We start from the raw sequence: 27,578 nt of genomic DNA, 5'->3' as shown, positions 1-27,578 counted from the left end.
TCCTGCCAAGGAAGGGGTTTGGGGGAATGTAGAGCTTTTGTTTTTATTATTAATATATTTAAACAGAAGACGGTCGGGTGGTATCTGTTCCCATACTCTGCTTCAGGCTGTGGGCCGATGCTGGCGCTCGGACAGCATTTACTGTCCAAACCTTATTGCCATGAGAAAGTGGTGCGAGTCTCTCTTCTCTTTGAAACTGCCCCGGTTCCTGCTGCTCCCATTCCGGTGCCGGGAGGGCAGCTCCCGGGGTGTGGAGCTCCGGGGTGGGCAGCTCTGGGGAGCTCCGGGGTGTGGAGCTCCGGGGAGGGCAGCTCCGGGGTGAGGAGCTCCGGGGAGGGCAGCTCCGGGTTGGGCAGCTCCGGGGTGGGGAGCTCCGGGGAGGGCAGCTCCGGGGAGCTCCGGGGTGAGGAGCTCCAGGGAGGGCAGCTCCGGGGTGAGGAGCTCCAGGGAGGGCAGCTCCGGGGTGAGGAGCTCTGGGCAGCTCCAGGGTGAGGAGCTCCGGGGTGGGCAGCTCCGGGGTGAGGAGCTCCAGGGTGTGGAACTCCGGGGTGAGGAGCTCCGGGGTGGGCAGCTCCGGGGTGAGGAGCTCCGGGGTGGGCAGCTCCGGGGTGAGGAGCTCCGGGGTGGGCAGCTCCGGGGTGAGGAGCTCCAGGGTGTGGAGCTCCGGGGTGAGGAGCTCCGGGGTGAGGAGCTCCGGGGTGTGGAGCTCCGGGGTGAGGAGCTCCGGGGTGAGGAGCTCCGGGGTGGGCAGCTCCGGGGTGAGGAGCTCCAGGGTGTGGAGCTCCGGGGTGAGGAGCTCCGGGGTGAGGAGCTCCGGGGTGGGCAGCTCCGGGGTGAGGAGCTGCGGGGTGGGCAGCTCCGGGGTGGGCAGCTCCAGGGTGGGCAGCTCCAGGGTGTGGAGCTCCGGGTGAGGAGCTCCGGGGTGGGCCTGAGGGACAACAGTGCTCCTCCGGGCCAACACGCGCAGCGCAGAGGAACCGACCGCGCGCCGCGACCGTTGGAGCGAGCGGACCAATAGTGAGCGAGGGGGGCGGGGCCAGGCCGCTCAACCGGGGCCAGTGCGGACGTGATGGGAATCAGGTGCGAGAGGCAGAGTGAGGCCGCGGCGGAACAGCGACAACAGCCGCAGCGATGAGCCGCGGCTTCCGCTCCGGTATCCGCGCGCACATCTATATGTGTTGTATATAAACACCGGCGGAGCGGCAGTAGAGGGGGAGCATCATGCGGCTGTTGCGGTATCTCATGAAAAACCCCACTCCCACCCAGATCGAGTATTACTCTCGCTTCTCCCCTTCCCCGTTGTCCATCAAGCAGTTCCTGGATTTCGGTGAGTACCTGACAACCTTCCCGGTCTTCACCTCCCCCGAGGCAGGAGGGGGGTGGGTGCCCGGGGGAGGAGGGGGTGGGCTGGGTGCCCGGGGGGAGGGGGGGGTGGGTCCCCGGGGGGAGGGGGGCTGGGTGCCCGGGGAGGGGGGCTGGGTGCCCGGGGGGGGGAGGGGGGCTGGGTGCCCGGGGGGGGGAGGGGGGTGGGCTGGGTGCCCGGGGGGGGGAGGGGGGGTGGGCTGGGTGCCCGGGGGGGGTGGGCTGGGTGCCCGGGGGGGGGAGGGGGGGTGGGCTGGGTGCCCGGGGGGAGGGGGGTGTAGAGTGAAGGGGATGCGGAGATGAGATGCTGTTTTATTATGTGTTTAATGAGTGATAGGCGTCACTCTCTCTCCCCCCCTCCCCCCCCTCCCCTTTTCCATGGCTCCTGGAAGTGTGTTTCCAGTCCGTTGTTTACTCCACACACTGAGGGCGGATACAGAGCTCTGCCCTTCCCTCACAGCACACGAGCGAGTACAGTAAAATATAGCTCTGTAGGCGCTGTATACCCGACCCCTCACTGCGGTGTCCTATTGCGATGGGGGCGACATCGAGCACTGTTGGTAGTCGGTGAAACGGCGGCGGGGGGTGGGGGGGGCGGGGGGTGGGGGCGGGGGGTGGGGTGGTGGGGGCTCATTCCCCGCCCTGATGAAGGTGAAGGGTCGGTCACCCCCCGCTCGCTCCCCCGCTCCGGGCCATAACCAGCCGCTGATCCCGTGCAGTGTTGGGCAGGAGAACGAAGCCGCTGTCCAGGCGTTCACGGTTTTGCTGAGAGGCTCTTGTGCGTATCGTAACTTTTTTTTTCACCGCGAAAAAAAACACCACAGGAGACGGAGCTGCAACAGTTTTGCGTTTTCCGGGATGTATTAGAATAAATGGTCTATGTTTTGGCCCTCTCCTGTGGTTCGTTCCTGGGTTATCCACAGAGTTGGAATGATTGAGCTGCCAGTGAGTCCCGAAAGTTTAAGATCATTTGTCATTAACCATCAGGTTTAAAGCTGGGACGGTTTTTTCCCGTCCTGTCCTAACGCCAGTCTCGTGTTTTTCAAAGGAGTGCTATTCTTTCTGACGAGTGCAGAGTTGCTCAGTTCCCACTGTTTTTGTTTCTGACTCGCAAGATGGTTGATGTGGGCAGCAACAGGTGGCGCACTGCACTGCACTGCACTGACTGAGTCACCGGATTTGACAAATAGTATCGTACAACCTCACCTGATGAGCTGTGCGAGTGTTAAATGTGGAGTTTTGCAGACTCAGGCAATACGATTTATTTTACTGAATGATATATAGGAATATAATATTTTAAAGATATGATTTTAAGCACACGGAGCGCTGAGATAGTTGTATCCTTAAAATGTGCCTGAATCTGCAAAGTTGCATATTTAACACACGCACAGGCAAGATTATCTGTTAAAGAGGGCAACAAGCATCAGGATTACTCTTACTTTCATTCCTGCAGTGTAATGATCCATTTAGTTTTGGTGAGATTTTACACTACCTACTTAGCATGTGCAGTGCACAAACAAACCCTCTCCGTGCATATGTACAGAGTCTTACTGGCAACCACCTACAAACTAAATTGCAACACTTTGAAGAAATGTAGCTTGAAATTTAACATTTCTTGCACATATGTCTTTGTAAAACCTTACCTGAATATGTTGAAATTGAATAAATAAATGTTGGGATAAACTTAAGTTGTAAAATGAATGAAGACGTATTTGGGTGCTTTAAATAGTTACGTGTACACATGTGGATCAGCGCCATGTCTGCAAGTGTATTATGTTTATCATCACTTAGTATCAATTTTGTTTTTTTTGCATGATATGTCAGTTTAGTTTTGCATTAGAAGGTTGTGGGTTCAGTACTGTGACAAGCTCATAGTCTAAGCACTGCAGTGCAAAGCTGCATTATTAATGTGCTATCTTTCTGACATTTTGATGTCTGAAAGTCCTCCATTAAATGTTAAACTTCTTAAGGCATTATTCAAAAAGAGATGATTCCCTGACCAACAATCATTTATTCACCATTTGGCCGTTTTTGGAACTTTGCTTGTGCATATATCTGCCACGTTTCCCTACAAAAGCAGTTACTGTAATTGATAGTAATTACTTGTGAAGCTCTTCGAGACATTTCAATGTTCTTTATTTGGTGGACTGATAATTCACGACAACAAGGCTTCAGTTTGAATTGTATTTGAACCCTGACATTAAATGACTTGCATGTTCTTTAACTAATTTTGTGCCATCTATCTTTTGGTTACTGCTGGTTCAAGAAAATGAACCTTCTACTTATGGTTAACAATAGTTCTCATTTTAAGTTGAAGACTTGCAAATCGTCTTTGCTGACCATTTTATTGCTCCTTCTGCAGCTCATGTATAACAAATTTGTTTTGATCCCGTGAATTCAGGGTTCCTATATTCCTTCCCAACTTCATTGTAATGAAAAAGGTCAACAGTTGTGGTTGGTGTTCATGAATTATTAGTTCTAATAATTTATTTGCTTAATTCTATAGGTACAATTCATTGTCTTCCTGCACTGGTATCTATTACATGATATCACTATCTCTGAAGTGGTATTGCTAGTATGCTTAAAATGGGTTTACAACTGATTTATATGTGTCCTTTCTCACTTGATGAAGTCCTCTAGTTAATATGGAAAACTTGAGGCTCCCTTCCGCCCCCTTATCTTCTGGACTGATACAATTTGTGTTTATAGTCAACATGTTTCCAGGCCTCTGTGATTGATGGACTGAACATGTCTGCTAGTATGTGTACAAGAACTGACCAAAGTAATGCTCCCTTTGCTCCAAGATCAGAACCTCAGCGAAATAGGGGATCAAATCTATGTACTTCACCTGTATTATGGCAAATATCATTGCTCCATTATGATGCTCAATTGCTTTGAAGTGCTTTGAAATGTCTTAACGACATGATAAGGTGCTGTATCAAATGCAAGTATTATTACTTTGGTTTCACACTGGTTGCGCTCTCAAAATAAATTTCTTAAATAAATATTTGAAGGATATTTATGTTTCTGATTTTAGAAAAGTTAATATTGCACAATAGTAATTATCATGTGAAATGTTTTACCAGTAGTTACAGAGAGTGACCTAATGTCAGTAGAAACTTAATGGGGGAAGAGTAAGTGGATGGCATTAGAGTGGATAGCTTTATTTGTGGAAGCTTGTACAAGTGCAGATACACGTGGGATAAATGATCTCCTGTACTGTCATTTCTATGATTCTGGTCAGATGCTGGTGAGCTGTGCTTTTATGCAACATGAATGAGAATCTTCTGTATACAAGTCTAACTTTACTTGCAGCATGATGGAATATGCTGCAGTGAAGCAAATTTTACTTTTTAAATAAATATGATTTGCAATTTGACTTCATTCAAGATGAGGACTGACAACAACAATCTGCATTTATATAGCAGCCTTCATGTGGGGGGGAAACATCTCAGAGCCTCTAAGGTAAATGAACAAGTGTATTCTTAGAAACAAATTCCTGCACTACAACAAATTTGTCTTCCCCATCCCCAAGCTACAGTGCACCCAATGATCCAACTTGAGCCTGCTGCGTTTTGTCCTCTAGCCTGGTCCATTAATAGCCTGTGACTCAGATTCACTGACTGCCTGTCATAAATTGTTGGCATAAGTCTGAATTGAAGAATTAAATAATCAACATACAAAAATCTACATACAACTTTGGGGCAATGCAATAAATTGTCTGATTAATATATGATAAGAGTATAAATAATTGAAATGTTTTTACCATTAGAAAACACTGGTAAATGTTGTGATATTTGAGCGAGAACTGCACGGTTGGGGACGTCTCTTTGATGAGCTAGATCGACTGATTAGCCATCTGTAGATATTGTAAGGCAGCAGTTCAACTTCTGGAAGATTTGCATACCTCTCTCTCTCTCTCAGTCTTCTTCTGTCTCCCACAAAACACGCAGTCACTACACTTTATAATATATATATATATATATATTCTCTCTCTCAGTCTCTCTCTCTCGGTCTCTCACTATCTTAGTCTCCCTCTGTCTGTCTCACATGGGAGGACTCTAGCTCCCATGACAATCAGAAAAAAGTGCCATAGATTTGTTGCAGAATATAGATGTATCTTTGGGAACGGTGTGTGCTTTCCTCTGTCGCTACGTAGTTGAGAATACAATGCACACCTCATATTTTGGGTCTTAATTAAAGCATTTTTTAATATAGCTCATCGATGATAGGAAATTCCCCCCCCCCCCAAAAAAAAAATGCTTATGACACAGCAGTTGCAAGACCTTTCCGATGAGGTATAAATAATGTCTCTACGTTAATCAGTTATTGCGTGAGTGTCAGATACACAACAGACACTTTGTTTTTATTAGTATAGATTAAATGCAAGGATTATTATTATTTTACTTTCTCTGTTATTGTTAAGACCAATGCACCTTGCAGTATTCTAGCAGAAATCCTAAATACCAATACTGCCAATTTTAACAAAATGCAAATAACATTACTCTAAAATTACATTTCTGTTTATTTCAATTAGAAATGTATATCTCTTGAAACTGTATCGTGATTACAAAATTCCTCAAAACCTATTTTTTAGGCGTTTTGCGGATATTCATTTGTGCCTGAATTTTACACATTATAATTTCATTAGTTTTAGTAAATTTACTGATCTTTGACAGTTGCATAGTCCAAAGTGAATCTTGAATCCAATTGAGGTGTATAATGATGAAATTATATTGTAAACTATCCAAATTCAATTTCACTTACTGAACTTCTACATCAAAAACAGGTACTTCAATTTGATTTATTTTACAAAATTGATCTGATCAAATCCTAGCATGTGGGTTGGACATCTCCTATTTATTAGACATGTGATTTTGTGTTGGTTACTGTTCTTGTGGTTCTATAAACAAGCTTGTACTGACGCAGTAACCTTCAGTACCGTATAGCATGAGTAGCCTGATCAAATTACAAATGTCATTTTGAGAATTCATGCTGCATATTTTCTGGGTTACCGTCATGACCTATGGCAGTTAGGTTCAATCAAGGAATAAATTCAGTAAACTTTGGCCATAAAGTTGGACAGTTTCTATAGTGCTTGAGGGTTTTCTCATGCTTCTATTCGCAAAATAAATGTGGGTCAAATGTTTGAATTTTAGTGCTGTTGTATGTACTTCACAGGTTCAGTTTAGTTAAATTAACCTATTATAACATTTCAAACCTTTATCTTGAGGATTTAGTATTAAACAAAGCTATTGTAATATTTCCAGTTAACTGTACCATCTTTGCTGTAACTGATTCAGAAGCACATTATTGTATGTCTTCAACCAGATCAGCTGATATTTAGGAAAATTAAATGATGAAAATTATTTTCATCCTGTGTGTTGCAAATGTGAGATTTATCTTTTTAATTTATTTGCATTATTGAAATCTGCTGAATTTCATAATCGTGTTTTCAATTTAAAGTAAATTATTTTATAGGGTACTTCACTGGTATGTTTCATGATAACCACATGTACCACAAAGTGTGTGAGGTAACTAAAAAAGTTTTTGTGTAATGGTAATGGGAAATGCATAGTTTTTTCTCTCTCCACTATTTTTTCGAATACAATTTTCTCATCTCACCTCTTAACTTTTGAAGGAGTATCAACTTTCCACTGGTGTACAGTTCCATAGGCTCTGGTATTTTGCCAAAGTGACTGTTATTCATTTGTGATTGTTAGCTTGCTATTCAAGACGAGCTCCATTCTGTCCTCACCTGACATTTACATGTGCAGATCTTCCATCAGAGACCAAACATTTCCAGTCGCTAACTCGGGGACACTTTGCAATGCCCTGGCTGAGACCAGCTAATGCAGACACTGATAGAACCTTTCTGGGCTATATGGTCTAGTGCTGTCCTTAGCCACTAAGATGTCCAGGTTCCTACTACAGCCCATGTTTGAATATAAACATCCATCATAGTTTTTTTGTTTATAGTGAGAGCACGACATCAGTTACCTATGATGAAAATCCCATGAGTAATGTAGAAAAATGTTCCAAGATGCAAAGAAATCGCAATTGAACTACTGGATTTCAGTGTATCGTGTAGTATTGTGCATTTTCATTTGATACCTTCATTTGCCCCTTGACTTGTATATGGAATTGTTGAGACCAATACTCAGATAATTTGGCCATGCTCCATGGGGTTGTCGAGTTGTAAGATAACCATATCTTTCCACGTCACATCAAGCCTATTGTGTTCAAAAAAATTGAAATTGAATACAGTCATGAGATGAATTTCCCTCAAACAAAATGAGCTCTAAACAACTCTCATTTATATAACGACCTTCACGTGTTGAAACGACTTGGAGCGGTAAGCCAGAATGAATGCTTACAAACTATGTTCTCACAAGAGGGTACCTGTGCCAAACCTAGGAATGTTGAGTAAAATGTGGGAATACAGAGTGCCCAATTTACCTACATATCTGCCCAAAGATGATTGACCTGTGTAATTGTCAATTAAATGTAAATCTGCAAAAGGGATAGCTACAATAAATTCTGCTGTATTGATTCTAAGAGGATACTGGATATCCTAGGGATACAGACTAGAAACATTTGGAATTAATTGGGGTGCAAATTAATTTTTTTTTAGATCAGTGATTCCTGAAGAGAGAGATACTATGTCCCAGTGCTCAAAAACTGAAAGGGGTGTTCAGGAGTAATCAGACACTTTCCTAAACCCACAATTGGAGTTCATCAAAATAGAAAGTAATTGCAAGAGAGAGAGAGGGGGGAGACAGAAGGCTGGGACTTCTGATTTGGTGGATTAACAAAGGACACAAGGAAGGAATCATTGGGTGGGGGGTTGGCTCAATATCTACTCAAGTTATATTTCTACTTTCCTTGAGGAAAAAGTAATTCAGCAATATTTCAGAAACTGGAAATCAGAGTGTTAATAGCTCTGTTTGTTTTGTGGATGAAATTGCAGGATTTACTATGAAATATGATTTAAAATTTAGGAAGGAAGAAAGTTGTGGTCTTGAAGGCTGGCAAAGATGATTTTATAGCTGTATTTGTTTTGCTGTGCAATATTTTTTCAGACTTTGGACTGTTTCTTGGCAAAGAAATCCTGGAAAAGTCTTAACAAAAGATCAGAATGCAAAGTTGCTTTTGCATGCTTGAGAATGTGTTTTTGTTTGAGAGATTGTCTTTTTTTAAACAATATTTGCAACCCTGAAGTTATTATAATAATCCTTATTGTGCATTTCATGTCTCTAAGTGCTTCACAGGATATACTGTAAAGTATAGCAATTATATTCTGTAGCAAGAAGTTGCAGTTGTCCACAAGAATGTGTCGCCATTAACCATGAAGTAAATGATGCAATTTTATCTTAGGGAATGTTAGCTCAGGCACCGACGGAATTCTCCTTTCTCTTTGTGAATAGTGCCATGAGATCTTTAATATCCACCTGAACCAGCATTCAGGATCTCAGTTTAACATCCCAACTAAAGGCTGAGTCAGGCTAATACTAACTGAAATAAGCTGACATTAGTTGTTGTAAGTTCAATCACTTCTGCTTTGTGAAAACATTTTCAACCACACTATTATGAAAACCTGCAGACTTTTCTTTTAATTCTGCTTGCAAAGTAAAATCCTACCGTGGATATTTTCCTTTTAAAGAATTTTGAGGGAATAAATTATGACAAAAGAAAAACAAAAATAATCCATCGTGAAAATGCTTATATAGCACATAATGCAAACTTTGGAATGACTGCTATAAAATGAATGGTCAGATATCCAAAAAAGTTCACAAGAAGAAAGCCAGGCTGTTTGTTGTATGCATGAATGTAACTGAATATGCAACTGTCTTCTGGCTGTTTAATTTAGTTTGTATTGTTTGTACATTCGGGGATTATAATTTACTTTTGTTTTTTTTAAATTAGGTCTTGACAATGCATGTAAAAAGACCTCTTTTATGTTCCTGCGAAAAGAGTTACCAGTCCGATTGGCTAATACTATGAGAGAAGTAAATTTGTTGCCTGATAACCTGCTGAGAATGCCCTCTGTAGGACTTGTACAAAGCTGGTAAGTAGCATCTTTTTATGAGAATTGCACAGGAATACAGTCCCATCTGCTAATGGTGAACTTCTGAAACTGATCAAAGTCAGAAAATTAAAATATCCTATTTCACTTATCCAAGTAACTGATGGTATTAGTCATAATGAAATCATACTTCTATGATCGATGTCTGAATATGTTTTAGAAACAAATTTAAGAGATAGGAATTAGAGTTTCTCCCTGTAACTGAGCCAACAAGATCTACAATGGTTGGCTGTTTGTGAAGCATTGCTGTGTCCAAATTGGCTGCCGAGTTCACCTACAAAATATACACTTTACAGTAAATCCTATGAAACACTTTAAGATGATCTCCTGTGATGAGAAGTAATGTACCAAATGCAAGGATTATTATTATTACATAACATTGCATAGTAATTTGACAGTCCTTGGGCCTTTGGAGAAGCAGATCTACAATGTGAGCCTTTGTGCAGATGTTACTTTGATTTAACTGTTTGCGGGACACTACTGTGCGCAATTGGCTGCCACATTTCGCCCACAAATATACAGTCAATTCGCTTTACAGTATATTCTGTGAAGCACTTTGAGATGTCTCGAAGATGTGAAATGCTATATCAAACAAAAGGATTATTATTTAACATGCACATACTCATAACCTGGGCCAATAGAAAAGTATGGCCTCACTATTTCCACAGAATCCGCAACGAACGGCCATATGCTACAAACCTGTTAAAAATGTATTTTCTGTCCCGCGGGCCTCAGCGTTGTTTGCTTGACGTCACTGTGGGCGGAGTGGCTCTGGACGAGCATGTGCAGGAAATGGGCTTCACTCGGAGGCCCCACTGTTGTGATTGCCTGTGTCTGAGCGTGTGTGTATGAGTCTCTCTCGCTCTCTGAGTGTGATTGTGTGCGTCTGTCTCTCTCTGTGAGTGTCTCTCTCTCTCTCAGTGTGAGTATGTGTCTTTCACTGTATGAGAGTGTCTGTGTGTGTCGTTCTTTGCGTTTGTGAGTGTCTGTGTATCTGTGTGTGTGTGTTTGTGAGTGTCTCTGTGAGTCTGTCTTGCTCCTCTGTATATGTGTGTGTGTGTGTGTTTATAAATGTCTGTGTAAATGTGTATCTGTGTCTTTCCTCAGTCTGAGTGTGTGTGTGTCCCTCTGGGTCTCTGTCTCTGTGCGGTGCTGGTCCATAAGAGGCAGGAGGAGGTGAGCTCCTGAAGCTTCGCTGGTGTTTCCCCCCGCCCCGGGGCCACCCAGTTTTTGTTAAAGCAATTAATATTTATTTTGCAACAGTGTTTTTTCCTCATGTTTTGTTTTTATCAATAAAGTGAAAAAATGTAGGTTGGTAATAAAATGTACCTAAATATCACCACCCAGCCCCAATAACAACTTGCACTTGCGTAATTCCCTCCACGCAGGGTAGTGTCTCAGTGCTTAACAGTGGCGGAGCCTGACTCCGAGCCGGGGAGAGGGTGGGTGGTGGCCTTAAGCATGGGTCGAAGAGGAAGGTTTTCAGGCAGGACTCGAAAAAGGGGAGAGAGGGAGCAATGTGGAGGGAGAGTGTTCCAGAGTTTCGGGGCTTAGTGGCTGAAAGCACAACCTCTGATGGTGGAGCAGAGGATGTGAGGAACAAGCAGGAGGCTTAAAAAATTAATTAGAAGTGCATGTCAATAGGTAAACATGGTAGGTATCACAATCCATGCAAATAATAATTAAAGTGGTGATGATTTACTTAGAAGCTTTTATTTAATATAGAATGTTGGCAAAAAAAACTCACAAAATAGATGATCGGTAACAATTCAGGGCGTGCAGGTGCATGCTCCATTATAACATATTAGCGAAATGAGTAGTGGATAACTATGCTTAGTTCTTTCAATTTCTTTGATTTTGATGTGTGTTTTGTTATAGTTGCTTCCAACAAGCTGTTTGTTAGTCTGTTTGTCTAAAATCAATAATGTCTTTGCCACAGGTTACCAGATGTTTACAGAGAGGAAACTAAAATAATCCTTGCATTTGATATTAATGCTGTCACATCTGAAGTCCTTCACAGTATTTTACTGTAAAATTTAAGTGACTGTATTTTGTAGGGGAAGTGTATTAAAATGCTGATACAAATTGTGCTTTGAAGAAATCTGAAACCAAGTTAAAGAGAAAAAACATTATTTGGTCATGTTCCATTTTATTCCTTATGTTAAATTATTCCCCCCAAAGAAGATAAAAGGACAATTCAGAAACTGGATAGAACACAAATCTGCGAAATACCAGAAATGTTGCAATCTGTGGAGTCCTGTAGCTCAGTGGTCAGAGCACTCGCTTTGCAAGCGAGAGACCTGAGTTCAATTCCAGGCAGGGCGAAACCTTGGGCAAGTTTCCTTACTCCACACGCCTAATAATAATCCCTCCAAAAAAACCAAAAACAATAATTAAATTGGTCATTTTTCAATCTACGACTGTTTGTGGGACATTGCTGTGCGCAATTGGCTGCCGCGTTCGCCCACAAATATACAGTCAATTCACTTTACAGTGTGTTCTGTGAAGCGCTTTGGGACGTCCTCCCGACGTGAAAAGCGCTATATCAAATGCAAGGATTATTATTATTATTATTATTATTAATCTAGATCCGTTAACGGTTAATGTCTATATTTTGAATTGAATTACATTCATATTTGAAATAAGGACTGTAAAGTTAAGTTCATTATGCAGCGTATTGACTTTACAGTGAGAGAAGGATTTAACAAATTGACACAAATTCCATGACTGACACAAAAATTTTTGTTTATTATGTAATCTCTCTTATAGGTACATGCAGAGTTTTTTGGAGCTTCTAGAGTTCGAGAGCAGAAGTCCTGCAGATTCCCAAGTGTTGGATGAGTAAGAATCTATGATTATTTCATACATCTAATACATTAGCATATTAGGTTTTGAAGGAAAAAGACAATAAACAGAAGAATCCTGGTATAGCATGTTATAAGATTGTGGACCCTGACATTTTTCTTATCTAAAAAATCTCAAATTCTGACATTGCACCATCCAAATCCATTGTTGCACTTCATATCATGTGGTTCCTGCCTCAAAATACATCCAGAGTAACAATGGGATTTGAAGCCTGTAATGTCAAGCATGACGTGTGCTGATGGTGCTGACCAGTTTTCTACACATGTTCACAGTAATGTCACTGGTCATGATCAGTGACATTATGACATGGAAACGCCAACCAACTGCTGCTCTTGATTGCTCCCTGTTCTTGGCAGGTTCGGAATTTTATCGACCACAATTATCTCCTTCATAATGGAATTCGACTCATCTCCCAATTAATTATAGAATTTTGTCTTAAAAAGAAATGTTAATGAATGAAACAAATAGCTTATTTTACAGAATAGTGTTAAGTAAAAGGTCTTTATCAGACTTTGGAGTAGGGGTGAGATGTTTCCATTAAATACTGTCTTGTACTCTGTTAATGGCCAGTATTATATTTGTTCCACTAATTAAAGGCATATTAAAATATGGCAGATGGTATTCAAGGAGTGGTTTGCATCTCCTTCATGTTTTCTCAAATTTGTTCTTTTTAGATCATTTTGAATTTTCAAAGTGTCTTAGGGGTATGGGTATAAGGTGGGTCAATAGAATTGAATGAACACATTGCTCTGAGAGTTGGTGCAGACTCTGTAAATTTCTATCTATGTTTGAGAATCCTTGAAACTGCTCTAGATGGTTCCTTGTGTTTTACATTGCTTTGGGGCAGTCTTAACTTGAAGCAACCATGATCGTACTTATTGAGTACTTACTTGGAAAGAGGTACTAAAGATCAGATTGGTTATCTTGGAAAAGTATCTTTCTGCAAAAGCCATGAAATTTCATAATAGGAAAAGAAGTCTGTAATACACTTTAAGTTTTTAAAAAATAATTTATTTTGTCACTGACCAAGGACATACAACACCATCAAACTATGACTTTCAGATCACATCATCTTGCTAATCATATTTATTTGCAATTGTGTTCCTTCTTTGATTAAAAGATTCAGGACACATCTTCAGAAATGTATTTGGTGAATACAGAACAACAACAATACAGTAATAATGTATAGCGTCTTTCACGTCGGGAAGACGTCCCAAGTTGCTGGACAGACAGAGTTACAGACCTGAGCTGGGGGAGGGAGGAGGGCAGGGGGGAAGCAGGGAGATCGAAAGCACAGTCTAAGAGGAGGGTCTTAAGGTCTTGAGAACCACGTTCTCATGGGAAAAGTGGAGTTTAAATTGACATTGTTATTAAAATAAACTGGACTCATTGTGAAATCTCTTTTTCCAACTTAAAAATGTTTCATCAAGATTCAAAGATCCTGGGACCGCCCCCAAACTTTCAAGCACTATGAATTCTAAATATATATTTTAAAAAAGGAAAGAATTATTCATTTATGGATATTAAATATAGAAACAAGACAATTCCATTTGCAGGAGAGATGTGAAAAAGCTCACAACCTTCACATTTCATTGCATCCCTTTCTATATGCACATGCATGGATTATAGGCCTGGGTGAGCACACACACAAGGACTGAGTATTACTCTGAAATGCCTGTTACTTTCATCAGTTCTTTTACATCTTCTAATGACACATTGACACGTGGATCTTGTAATTCTGAACTTTTCACTTTCAATTTGGCATTTGCGTGTTTTAGTTTAACGCAGCATGTAGCAAACCTGATTTTATTTTTATGGACTTTGGCTGCATTTGAATGTTTTTCACTGCCTTTGTTAATGACTTTTGCTGGAGAAGGATTTTTTAGGGGGTGTGAACATTTAAGTTTCTGACCTAGATTTGTTTTTCCTAGTTTCCTCGAATCTTTAACTAAAATTCGAAATCGGCACAATGATGTGGTGCCAACCATGGCTCAGGGGGTTATTGAATATAAGGAGAAGTATGGCTTTGATCCATTTGTCAGCAGTAATATTCAGTACTTCCTGGACCGTTTCTACACCAATCGCATCTCATTCCGGATGCTTATTAACCAGCACAGTAAGTAACAACTTTATAATAAAGAAAAACACTATAAAATTTCATTCTATGTAACTTCGTTTCATGAGAATTTGTCCCACAAACAATGGGAGCACATTTAAGGGCTGATACAGTTTCTGCATAATTAAGAATTTATTAAATTAACATTTTTTAGAAGAGAAATGATTTAAATTCTGTGTCCAAATTTCATTATTAGGCACAGCTTCAATCATTAGGTGTCAGCCTGACACAAAGGAAGCACTCTAACCTCTGACTGAATCTGATGTTTGTGGGTTAAAGTCCCACATCAGTACATAATGGCAGTTGAATTGTGCATTGTTTAATAAGATAAGCTATATTGACAATTTAATTTACATCAACAGTAATGGTAAGAAAAGGTTCCTCTTATTTACTGCAGCTCTACTCTTTGGTGGGGACACAAATCCAGCACATCCACATCCGAAGCATATTGGAAGTATAGACCCAAACTGCAATGTGGCTGAGGTTGTTAAAGGTAAATGCCATAATGCTTATTCTTAAAATTGATATTCAAAAATACTGATGTGACAAATCCCAATTTAGCTGACATGAAGAGAGTCAAAATGCAATTAATGGTGAAGGTTGAAAATGAACATTTAAACCTTTTACCTATAAATTCTATTCATGTACAGCACTGAAAGTTTTGTTATTGCATTGACACTTCCATCAAATCTTTTAGCAATATTTGGAAAATATTACCGGTGTGACTTTTTCAGCGTGATAATATTGCAGAAGTTTTTAAATTTACAGCATTAGAGCATCAAGCTGTTTCTTAAATGAGTCCAGTATTAGGCCTCGATATATGCTTCTGTTCTGAATTTGTGGAATGAACTTTTGAGGCAGCGTGGTCCAACTGGCGGATGATTTTATCCAGCCTGAGATCAAAGGGGGAGAGAGAGGGGGGAAGGGAGTGAAAGTGAGAGGGGGAGAGAAAGAAACAGAGGGGGTGATTCAGACAGTTTGAGAGGGAAAGAGGGAGACTGAGAGAGGGACAGTGCGTGTTGTGTGTGTGTGAGAGAGAAAGGAGGAAAAAACAACAAGATTCCATTTATAGAGCGCCTTTCACGTCGGGAGGACGTCCCAAGGCGCTGGACAGTTGGGTCAGGACCCGAGCAGTGGGGAAATGGTCAGGGGGAGGGAAGGGAGGGAGGGATCGAGGAGGGGATAGAGAGTCGAGAGGGGAGCTGAAGGCACGGTCAAAGAGAAAGGTCTTGAGACCGGCCTTGAAAGAGGAAAGGGAGGAAACAAGGCGAAGGGACTGGGGGATGGAGTTCCAGAGGAAAGGAAGGAGATAGTGATTCGGGGGGGTGGGAGGTGGTGTGTGAGATGACGGGGAGGTGTAGTGTGAGTTGGTGAGTGAGAGAGAGAGAGTAATTGAGCGAGAGAGAGAGAATAAGAGAGAGAGAGAGGGGTAGAGCGAGAAACAAAAAGAGTGAGAGGAGAATTGAGGGCAGAGTTTTGTGGTTCACTGTCACGACAGACGATCAGAGCCTGCCTCAGCCATCGCAGGTGGGACCAAGGACAGACACCAAGTGATGTGCAGTTTCCTCACAGAAAGTTTCCTCTTTCCCCAGTGAAAAACTTCTCTATGTCCTTCATTCTACCTCCCTCACCACCCTATCTCTACGATCTCCCGATCTGGCTGTTCCCTGCTTGTTTCACGTCTCCTACTCCAACTGCCCCACCATCACCATTTTGCCCCTGTTCCATTCCTGGAGTCCCTCCGGATTCCTCCCTCCCCTCTTTCAAGGCACGTCAAGACCTAACTCTTTGACCATGCTTTCGGGCACTTTGAGATGTCCATCCAACATGAAAAACGTGCTGTGTAAATGTTATGTTTCTAGAGGGAAACTCAATATATTGCTTAACGTGGCCCACAGACCTTTCTCAAATAGAGAATCCGGACTACAGCAGCCAAAAGGTTAGAACACTTTCGTAACACTTTGACTTGAGGCCTGCAGCAAGTTGTTGAATCCTGCCAACATTAAAAGTGGGTTTGTTGAGGCAGGTTAGCTATAATCATTAACGTATGTGCACAATCCCAACAAACCTGATGTATACCACGCAATATCCCTCAGTCCACCATCGGTAATATTCCAGTGCCACAAATTTAACTGCATAGTTTGAAAGTGGAGCAAGGTTGCTACAAGGTACACCAACCCAGCAGGTCAAAAGAGGATAGGTTCATTGTTGTTTGATGTTAATTTTAGTACAGACACTAGGAAGCATTTCTCTGCAGAGAAGGTGCTCGACAGCTGGAATGGTCATAGATAGCAGGATAGTGGATTTACTTAATAAACAGACTAATGAGAAGATATAGTTGATATTCTGAAGGATGAAATTAACTAGACTTTAGAATCTTCTTTATCCAAAACTGCTCTGATTTTGTAAATGGCCAAACAATAATACTAATCAATCTGAACAATGCTCCTAGATTAAGATGATGTCTGCATTTTACCAATGTTTGCACACAAATTCAAAGTATTTTGATAGCATTTTGTGTGATATAAAGCAAATTTACATTTCTCTACAGATGCATATGAGACTGCGAAGATGCTATGTGAACAGTACTACATGGGATCCCCAGATTTGGAGATTGAAGAATTTAATGGTAAAACAATTTTTAAGTTTAGGGTTGAATTAATGAATACACTATCATTTGTGATGGAGTATATTTTATTCATTGACATTGGGCTGAGAAAGGAAAGGTTCATCGATCCCTGTTGGAGCTGTGCATCTAATAGATGAGGTTTGAATGTCTTGAGTTTTACCTCTTTCCATTTCCCTATTTAAATTGCCTATCATCACTTATTGTCTAAGCTCCTTTGGGTAGTGTACCACCAATGGCTGGTGCCCATGCCTCCACCCTACATCATTGCAAGTGGACAGCTGTGGTTGTAACTCTCTAACTCTTGTTGCTGTAGATTAATTGAGAACAGCACATTGTGATACAGCAAGAAATAATGTAACTACACAATCAAGTGATAAAATAGATTTACAAAAAATTGGTTTCATGATTGTATCCATCATCCCACCAAGCCTTCTGACTGTCACTGTATTGTGGACTGTTTACATTTCATTCACAATATCTTGGAAATCACTCAACCAGAGGTCCCAGTTTATACAATGTTGTCGGGGAGAACTTCTTACCTGACATAAGCAAGTCTTTAATATACACTCTGTATATCCACAATAATGAGGCTAAGTAAATTGTCTTTTGCCATGAATTCTGTACAGATCTTCAGTAATAATGCATCTTTTCCCTGTGTTTAATTTCTTAATGTACAGTAGATGAGAGGTTTACACAATGACTTCTATGTGTACATTGGCTTTTTGTATTTTGCTGATGCATCTATTCGAAATGTCTCACATCCTTTAGTACTTTAATGAATGAACCACTTTTATTTATCAAAACCTGCTGTAATGTGATTTCGGTCTTCAGTGCACCCTTGACTCTTTATTGGTCTATAACATATTTTATCCAAACACATTAATTATCAGCATGGATTTTCTAATGGGTATTGTTTTCCAAATTAAATTTTATTGCTTTATTCTGGTCACATGTTGTTTGCTGCAATTGCATGCTGAGCACATAGCTTGAGCAGCTGAGATGCCTTGACATTGACAACACTTTGTGATGCTTTGCATTGCACAAAGGAGGTGTAGGATAGAATTCCCTGAAGAAAACACATTTTACTTCATGAAATGCTTTCTTAGTGCAAGGCACCAGGAATTCAGTGCTTATGCCAATTAAGAGCCTCATCAATCCCATCATTATATCAAAATAGTTTTAGGAAAAAATGGTTGTATTAATAAGGCCACAATAATTCCAACTTGGGCTGAAAGCCATGTAGTATGACATATTAGCCAATCTTTCCAGGGCATCTGATCAAAATTGAAAGAGTAGAACACTGAATTGTTGAACAGTAAATTTAAATACAGTGTTCAATTAGTTTTCAGTAACTAATCAGTTTGCAAAGTAACAGTAAAACAAATGTTTCTTCCAGCTAAGACACCTGTGAAGCCTATTCAAGTGGTGTATGTGCCCTCGCATCTCTTCCACATGCTATTTGAATTATTTAAAGTAAGTTGACAATTTTCTTTTGTTCTTGTTGAACTTAAAAATTGATTGAACAAGGTTTACAAACAAACAAAGTGTTTGTTGAGGTATATGACATTTGCTTTGTGTTACTGCCAACACCTGTCCTTGTGGATGCTGGCCATGAGCAGTAACCTGTTACTTCAATAATTTAAACACTTTAATTTTGTAAGGAGTTTTATCTTGCCAAATTGGTAAGTTTCCTTTGATTTTAAACCTATTAGGAGGAATCATCTACATTCTCTGTTGGTGTATTTTGACAGTAATAACTTGGAGTTTTAGAACTTTTTACTTGTACATTCAGTTGAAAAGTAGCTTTATCCCAAATGGACACCTATCTCAGGATATTCTTTTTTTTAAAGTTTGATAGATATTAGTAAAGGAAGGATGGAAGAAACGAAGTTCATTTCAAAAACATTGGTAAGCTAAAATTCAGGAAAAAAAATTCAAGAGTGATTAAACACTTACTTCATACCTGATTCAGTCACTTCGGTAAATGATTGGGCTCCGCGGAGCTAGTACATAGTGCTTACAGCAGATGTCTGTGTTCCTCCATTGTTGTTTCTGATCACAGATGTGAAGAACTGTATTTTTCAGCACCATCTCCCAGAATACCAACCTAACTCTTATTTGAGTTATGCCATTGTTCCATGAGGTGGCATTGAAACACCATTCGCCCCATGATCAGAAACAACAATGGCAGCCGATGTGACAATAAAGTTCAAATCTAAGTTTTGTACCAAAGTTGACTTGAGAGATGTTCATACCTGAAACAGGTTGATAATTATTGAATTATACTGCAGTTTCTTAAAAGTATTTGAACCGATAAGTATAACATCAAATCTTATGAAATAATTTAAATAATGTGGAAATGGTAACAAAATTCAGTAAATAGTTATAGTTAGGTCCTGTCTGCTTGTTCAGGAGGATGTTAAAGATCCCATGGTATAATTCAAAAGAGGAGGGAATATATCCCGGTGTTCTGACTAACAATCCTCAGATAAAATGGGTCATTCACTTCATGGATGTTTGTGGGACATAGCTGTACATAAATTGGCTGGCGTATTCACCTACAAAATACTGTTCCTGCTCTTTAAAGTAATCACATGAAGCGCTTTATGAGATGTCTGCCTGACATGAAATGCACTGTATCAAATGCAATTATTCTCATGCTCTGGCTGGATGACATCTGGTGTGACAGTTAACATGATGGTAGTATTATGATGCCCTCTGTAATTTGAATGAATTTCCATTAAAACAAAATTTTATATTTTATGTATCCCATATGTTATAAAAATTGTCTTGATTTGAACAGTTTATTAACATAGTTATGAAACTATTCCTTGTAAATGTATTAAATAAAATTCACTTCTCTACAATAGATGTTCACTAAAGCTTTAACAGACTTGAAATGCATTTGCAAACATGTAAAAAAAAACTTATTTATCACAGAATTCAATGAGAGCGACTGTGGAACTTCATGAGAACAGAAAAGAAGGATATCCACCTATCAAAGCTTTAGTCACGTTGGGGAAGGAAGACTTGTCTATTAAGGTTAGTTCTGCAATTTCATTATATCCGGTTGTTTTTCTTTAAATATTTTAACGCTTGCAATATTATTCTGCTCTGTTGTCAATATTGTGAAATGTTTAATCTGTGGTACTCCTGGGAAAAATTGCTACAATGAATGAACTGTGCAGGATGTTTTACTCATTTTTATATATAATCACTGTTGACTGTAAGGTACTATTGTGCACTTATTTTTCTGTAAGGTCCTACTATATACTTATTTTTTGGTAAAATGTGAACCTGGAAATGTTGTCATTTACTTGGCTACCTCAGGGTGGGAAATCCCTTCAATCATAGCAAACAGTTGAAATTTGTCTCTTCCTTGTGCAGATTTGCGATAAAGGAGGTGGTGTTCCTCTGCGAAAGATTGATCGTCTATTTAATTACATGTACTCAACAGCCCCCAGTCCCACCCTGCATCCATCGAGGGCTGCTCCTCTGGTAAGTATCTGTGTTTAACATCCAGTAGCTACAAGGCGCAGAAATTAATGTTGTACCAGGTGCTTTTAAGATAAAAGCTGTGTGTTAATGTGAAACCTTCAGTCCCTCTCTTTCTCGGTACCAGCTCTTCACTTTCATCACACAGTGCCAACCTTTCTATCTTCAACACAAAATGCCTGTCCTTTGTAAATTCTGATTGGTTGATGTCCTAAATACCGTAACTAAATAAAGCAGCAAATCTAATTCTGCTTAGTGAGGCAAACCCTGCCATTGAATAGACTGAATTCGATTGATTATATAATATAATAATCCTTGCATTTGATATAGCGCTTTTCACGTCTTCTCAACATCTCAAAGCGCTTCACAGAATACACTGTAAAGTGAATTGACTATATTTGTGGGCGAAACATGGCAGCCAATTGCGCACAGCAGTGTCCCACAAACAGTCATGGATTGAAAATGACCAATTTTTTATTTTGTTTTGGAGGGATTATTATTAGGCGTGTGGAGTAAGGAAACTTGCCCAAGGTTTTGCCTGCCTGGAATTGAACACATGTGTCTCGCTTGCAAGGCGAGTGCTCGATTGATTTCAGTCAGTACAATGTGCATGTATCAATCGGAAACTGAAGTGCTGTGAACGTCCGCTAGCCATCAAGACACCGCTGGTGGGCCACTAACCATGTGTTACTCTGATCTATCTTTTTCTTTCAAAAACTCTTTTCCCCACCATGAATAAATGATGAATTTTAGAAATGATTGTCTTGTCTAAAATTCCTCCCAACCATTTCAAATTTTGGTTGCAGATTGTAGTTGTGATATTGGCATTCTATAATGAACGTTTCTTATTTTCTGTCTACAGGCTGGATTTGGATATGGTTTACCAATCTCCCGACTGTATGCTAGGTATTTTCAAGGGGACCTTAAACTCTACTCGATGGAAGGTGTGGGAACAGATGCAGTCATCTATCTAAAGGTAGCTTGCAATGATGGCAAAATAGAACTATAACCTCTGTGATCCCCTGCATCTCAACTATCCCATCCACTCAGCAAACAGTAGCTGCTTTGTGACCACTTCCCAATCCATCCTTACAATGGTAGGCAAGCTTTCAGCCATTCTATCCCCTCTGTCTGGAATTCCATCCTGGAATCACTTTGCCTTGTTCTCTCCCTACCTACTGTTATAGCTGGCATTAAAGACCTTTCTTTTCAATTAGGTTTTTGATCACCTTATCCCCCATCTTCCCATCCATACATCTGCCTCAGCTCTTCCCACCCCCCCCAGCTCAAGCTCCGAGTCAGCTCTGTAGTATCTTGGATTCATATTTAACAGTGTCTCTTTCCAAAGCAGGAGTGGTCTTTTAGGTGCCGCTGTACAGAATATTGATTTTCTTTATTAAGTCAATTTTCCTGAAAAATGCAATAATATTTCAAGTATATTAAAGTAGTTTATATATTTTTTAAAAAACTGTTTATTTGGTTGCTGCAGTTGTTATCAGAGTAATTGCATCTAATTAGATGCAAATCTATCAAAGTAATTTTCTCATCAATGTAATTTAGAAAATTGGACAAACAATTTCCAGTTACTCAACAATGATAACTAATAATAATAATCATTGCACTTGATATAGTGCTTTTCACATCTTCTGGATGTCTCAAACCGCTTCACAGAATATACTGTAAAGTGAATTGACTGTGTATTTGTGGGCAAAATGCAGCAGCCAATTGCACACAGCAGTGTCCTAAAACAGTCGTGGATTGAAGTGACCAATTTTGTTTTTTTTTCACTTGAGGGAATATTATCAGGCATGTGGAGTAAGGAAACTTGCTCAAGGTTTCACCTTGCTGGGAATTGAACCCAGGCCTCTCGCTTGCGAGACGAGTGCTCTAACCACTGAGCTACAGGACTTCATTATTCAATAACATCTAATAATGAACAATGACAATGAATGTACAAAATAGCTACGGTGGAGGATCTCTGGATAACAAAACATGTAACTTTGCCACAGGGAAATAAATAGAGCTAGACAAGGATTTACAGAGACAGTACAGATCGGAAACAGGCCGCTCGGCCCGTCCAATCCATGCTGGTGTTTATACTCCACATGAATCCTCACCCATTCCATGACAAGTATAGAATAGCAAAGCAAATGTTAATAAAATTGTACAGAGTGCTAAAAAATAATAAACTTGTATTTATAGCTTGCGATTTTTATGCAGGAAAATATCTCAAAGCATTTTTACAGGGTTAATGTGTTCACTGAATAAATGGGAATAGAGAATGGGTGGGAGAAAGGTAATCACCAGCATGATCAGTTTTTTTTAAACCAGTTTTTGGTGATGAAGGGAGCTGATTATGTCGCCAAGAAGGAACTGGTAGATAAATAAAAGGAAAGAACCAAGGCTGGGTTATAGTGCTGGTGTCTAGTTCATTTGCTATCCAGTTTGAGAATTATGGCTGACATCTAATGATTGTGCCAATGCTCTCATCCATTTCATGCTGACTGCTTGCTGGGAACTTGCAGAGAGTTCCTTGTACCTACCATCCACTTAGTGAGGATCAAACCCGCGTTTGTCAGATTTCGAACGATCAGCAAGTGACTTGGAGCTGAACTGGCTTCAAAGTAACATGCCTCGAAAGTAATGGAATGTCGGAATCAAGCCAGCTCTCTGTGGTGGTCTCGGTAATCCGGTTCCTGAGCCTGGCGGGTCCGCAGTATTTGAGGGCACTGCTGATGAAGCACAGCAGCCTGTCTTATCGGCATGACCTGGTGGCAGAGATTCATCTCACTCAGCTCCTGTTAACCCTACAAGCCAAAGCCCTAAACAGGTAGGGTGGTCCCAGCTGGACAAGCAGTGGGAAAGCTTGTCAGACAGCAATAACAATGGCAAGCTATGCAATTTTAGCTGGTTAGACTCCAGCGCACGCTGTGGGGTTCCCAAGCCTTGGCTCCTGCCAACCTGTGCCTAATACTTTCCAGAATTAGGTAAACAGCATGTGTCCCTCCAGGGAGAGCGTGGGCATACCATTCCAACAATCTATCTCTGGGATTTCCATGTGTTGGTGGGATGCATGGAAATCTCAGCTTAGTTTGCATACTTTTAAGCATGGTGATGGGTTTCCGCATGTGTCAGACACCCGGCTTACCAAAAAAAAGTGTTTATAATTTCAGAATGATTGATTGATTAAATGTGATTTAATGTGAAGAATAAAAAAGTTAGCTATTTCATGTGCCTTTTGACAAAATCTGATAATGGAGAACATTTCTTGGGAAACTGATTATAGCTTTACATGTATGCAATGTTCTCTTTTTACATACTGACCTACCTCTGGCACAGTACTGATTCAGCAGCACACTTAGTCAAGTCCAGCATCAGATATCTAACTGAATCATTTAAAATAGCAGTGGTTGCTGAAAAGAGAAATAGCAATTGCTTAAAATAGCAAAGCAGACCATCAAACTGCTGCTCAAACTGTTAAAATTTCAAAAACAAGTATTGTTTTGAAATGCACTCACATGTTTTTCTGTTCTTTCCAGGCTCTGTCAAGTGAGTCATTTGAACGTCTTCCTGTTTTCAATAAATCAGCCTGGCGACACTACCAAACCACTCCAGAAGCAGACGACTGGAGTAATCCCAGCAGCGAACCCAGGGATGCATCCAAATACAAAGCCAACAGATAATTTAGTTCCATCCCTAAACTGGTGACCAGAATTTTGTCCTCTGTAGAAACTCAAGTTTTACTTGTCTGTTACTTTGGATCTAACAACACCAGATGGCCAGTAAATAGTTCTATTGATTGTTGAAGCTTCTATCTGGACATGTATAGCACTTATGAACAAAGATTCAGACTGAAAAGACTTGTTATAAATGCAGTTTTGCACTTCAGATTGTACTAGATTTTTTTAAATGTGTGATATGGGTATTCTTTAACCTGTGTCATTATGTGATTAAATATATTGTGTGGAAGTTTGCTCAGAAATATTGAAAAAGGATCCTCCACAATGGCAGAGTGATTGCTCAAAATGTACTTTTTAGAACAGGCAACATTATTTCAGAAAACTAGACTTAGGAAAAGTGCACAGAAACAATTGATTTGTTAATAGTAGACAATGGCTAGATTCACAAACCATTTATTTAAGTTGCAATATCCCCTGTGTTAGACTCATGTTTTTGCTTGCTTTTTAAAGCTGTTAAATTCCAGCTAAAAGTATTTCTGTGGTACCTATGTGTTTAATAGATACCTGATTTTACAAATATTTTAAAGAGTAGGAAATGCACAGAACAGTTCTGATGAACATGTGTGCCAATTTTTAATGTAAATCAAAAGAAATCTTCAAGAATCTTATCCTAATATTGTCTTTCACCTTTAGGACCAGTTTTCTGCCAGACTGGGCAGATAGAGTGAAGCTCTTCTCTTGAGAGTTGTAATTCTTGCCCGATTTTAGCTTGGCCATTCCCAGTGTAGTTTCCAATAGGTGCAAATCTAAATAACAAAATTGCTCATAGGTTGGTGTTAATCCAATGGGGGGAGGGGTTCAGGGATATCTAAAACAGTGTTGCAATAGTGAAAATGTATTTCTTCACCCCCCTGATAAATATAAATTAGTCCAAAATGTACAACAATGACAACAATGTGCATTTATATGGCATCCTTCATGTGGGTAACATTTCAGAGCGGTTGTAAAATATATTTACAATATAGAGAATTTATTTGAAAGATGACCAAGTGAATTATTAATTGATTCAGCATAAGAGATGTTGTAAGTTTTAATATTTGCATCCTTCCGCAATACATGAAATATTGTGCCAATACAATATGGATTGTAATAGGCTAGACTGTCATGAACATGTTCACATGGTGCCCTTTTCTAACTGATTTATTTATTTGTAGCAGCTGGGAAGCAAAATTATTATAAAGTTGTCAATCAAAGGTTTCCTTGGTTCTCTGGTCAGGTTTTATTTCACCTGAAAGAGACTTGTTGTTATGAAAGTTTGTATTACAAAATCTATCAGTCGCAAACATAATCTCTATACTATCTGAAATGGATGTTTAGTCCAAATTATGCTGTTTTTGATGCACACTCTTGCAGTTACACTTTAAGCACCAATTCAATGCAGTGCTCAAGGTAGAGAGATTCAGAATCTGCAATTATTAAACAGCCAGAACGTCTGTCAGCTTACTAATAATTTGAAAAGCTCAAGGTAACCCAATAAAGCAAACTTTGCAGCTTAAATTATTAGTTTAAAAGTTGACTTTAATTTGGCTGTAAACAGACTGAAGTTAAAACAGCGATTCATTCATATCAATTCAACAAGTACTACATGGAGATGGATTCACGTGTTCACTGAAAAGCTACCAGTTAAACCCCAGTTTGTTTTACACTTTTAGCATTGATTGAAACTGTATCAAATCACACAGATTTAGTAGGATAATTTCAGCATAGGAAAAGCGAGTTATTAAAGAAGTGAAAAGATGACCTGTTCAATATGACCTGTACAGTGAGGGGGGGTTGCATCTCTGAATCTGAATAGTTGTTTATAATGGTTTCTGAAAAGCTCAGTCACTAAAAGTCAGCATTCACCTGAACCCGCCTTGCACAAAAGTTGAGAAAGCAGTGAGATTGAATGGAGAATACAAGACCATAATTCTGTTTTCCACAAGGCCTGGAAATGGTCTCCAGATTTCCAAAGAAAATTCTGTCCCTTCTGCTGCCCTTCAACCATTGTACGTTTGGAGGTATCATGCTTTTAGTGACACAATCCAAGTCTATGCATGACAAATATTATTTTAAAAGTAACATTTCTTTCCCAGTCCCAACTCCTGATAGTCTAAAGTTTCTGGTCGTGCGGTACTATTACATTATATTTTACTAATGTGATGGTATTTTCGGTGTATCAACCTCTTAATATGATGCTTTAAAAAAAGTCAAGGAATATTTGGCGAGTGGTAACAAAGATTCTAGGTTGTATTGTTAGAGAAGAGCAAATGTTGGGCAGTAAATTTAAGGCTGTAGTTCAGTCTGAGTTCTGCTGATTATAAACCATGAAAATAATGTATAATCATTTGTTTTGTGCCTCACTCCATCATCTTAAACTGTGTTCTGTAAAAATGTAAAGTTCTATAAATATATAACTTATTTTTGGAACATTTGTGTCCATATAGCTGCATTAGCAGTCTCTGTGGATCATTATAATTGTTTTGTGCACTCCTTTGCTTGTAAAAGATGAACCCTCCAGTAAAGGAAAATCAACTTTGATATACATGTGAGGAGCCTGATGCTCCTTTGATACATATCTCTAGTATATGACCGATATCAATATCGGAGTAACCATGAAATGCTGTGTACACACCTTGTTTGTTTCACTCCCAGTTCTTCAAATGCTAATTCTAAACGCTAGTATTGGTGTTAAAATTTACACAATGATCTGCTGATTAGAATAATGTAAATAAAAAATTGGTTTTGCTTTTCAAATTGAGAACACTCCCATCATTATTGGACGTCTCTTACAATGTGCTTGTGTTGAACAGATTTCAGATGAGAATTCCTCTTGCGCCCAGCCTGACATAGTTTAACAGGCATAGTTTATTGGATGGTGACTATTAATAATAATCCTTGCATTTGATTTCGCACCTAACCACGTCTTCGAGACGTCTCAAAGCACTTCACAGAATATGCTGTAAAGTGAATTGACTATATATTTTGTGGGCGAAAGGTGGCAGCCAATTCACTTAATGGCTGTTGCACTGTGGCTGAAGTGAAAATAAATGGAATCAGATGGATTAAACCTACGGTTAGGTGACTCACCATATGTCTACTTTTTTAAAAAAAACATATCACTCACCATCTATAATAGTTTAAAGTAAACATATTCCTCTACACATTTTTAATTGATTTTAATTGTATACATAAAATTGAGTCCATATACAGTATTTTATCATTGATGCTGGTATTCATATTCCACTCCATGATCGCACATATTTCGCATTTTTGTTTTGCCTTTGTCAGTCTTTATACGGTTTG

General features: G+C 39.8%; 2 protein-coding genes across 4 annotated transcripts in view; both read left to right on the top strand.

Moving 5' to 3' along the window:
- The first annotated feature begins 1,057 nt into the window (after nt 1-1,057).
- pdk3a (pyruvate dehydrogenase kinase, isozyme 3a) lies at nt 1,058-27,033 on the top strand. 3 transcript variants are annotated; one of them, XM_042334137.1, is made up of 11 exons: nt 1,058-1,327; nt 9,289-9,430; nt 12,218-12,289; nt 14,245-14,429; nt 14,827-14,922; nt 16,981-17,058; nt 18,455-18,531; nt 19,999-20,100; nt 20,446-20,556; nt 21,416-21,529; nt 24,093-27,033. In XM_042334137.1, the coding sequence occupies exons 1-11, from the start codon at nt 1,222-1,224 to the stop codon at nt 24,234-24,236; spliced, it is 1,227 nt and encodes a 408-aa protein (XP_042190071.1). In that variant the 5' UTR covers nt 1,058-1,221; the 3' UTR covers nt 24,237-27,033. The 3 variants fall into 3 exon arrangements, with proteins under 3 accessions (XP_042190071.1, XP_042190070.1, XP_042190072.1); XM_042334136.1 differs by lacking the exon at nt 1,058-1,327 and adding an exon at nt 1,985-2,140; XM_042334138.1 differs by lacking the exon at nt 1,058-1,327 and adding an exon at nt 4,789-4,827.
- pola1 (polymerase (DNA directed), alpha 1) overlaps nt 26,861-27,578 on the top strand; it is a 189,965-nt gene continuing 189,247 nt past the window's right edge. Inside the window, exon 1 of the mRNA XM_042334402.1 lies at nt 26,861-26,881. Coding sequence (XP_042190336.1) covers nt 26,861-26,881 — 21 coding nt within the window. The remainder of the gene's footprint in view (nt 26,882-27,578) is intronic.

This window comes from Callorhinchus milii, unplaced genomic scaffold (assembly GCF_018977255.1).
Source record: "Callorhinchus milii isolate IMCB2004 unplaced genomic scaffold, IMCB_Cmil_1.0 Scaffold4, whole genome shotgun sequence".
Lineage (NCBI taxonomy): Eukaryota > Metazoa > Chordata > Chondrichthyes > Chimaeriformes > Callorhinchidae > Callorhinchus > Callorhinchus milii.
The sequence above is the reverse complement of the archived record's forward strand: the minus strand, read 5'-3'. Positions and strand labels throughout refer to the sequence as shown.

Coding starts and splice junctions, on each gene's coding strand:
- pdk3a (XM_042334136.1), top strand. CDS start 2,008: ATGAAGGTGAAGGGTCGGTCACCCCCCGCTCGCTCCCCCGCTCCGGGC. Junction 17,059..18,454: donor GGAGATTGAAGAATTTAATG/GTAAAACAATTT, acceptor TGTTTCTTCCAG/CTAAGACACCTGTGAAGCCT. Junction 18,532..19,998: donor TGCTATTTGAATTATTTAAA/GTAAGTTGACAA, acceptor TATTTATCACAG/AATTCAATGAGAGCGACTGT.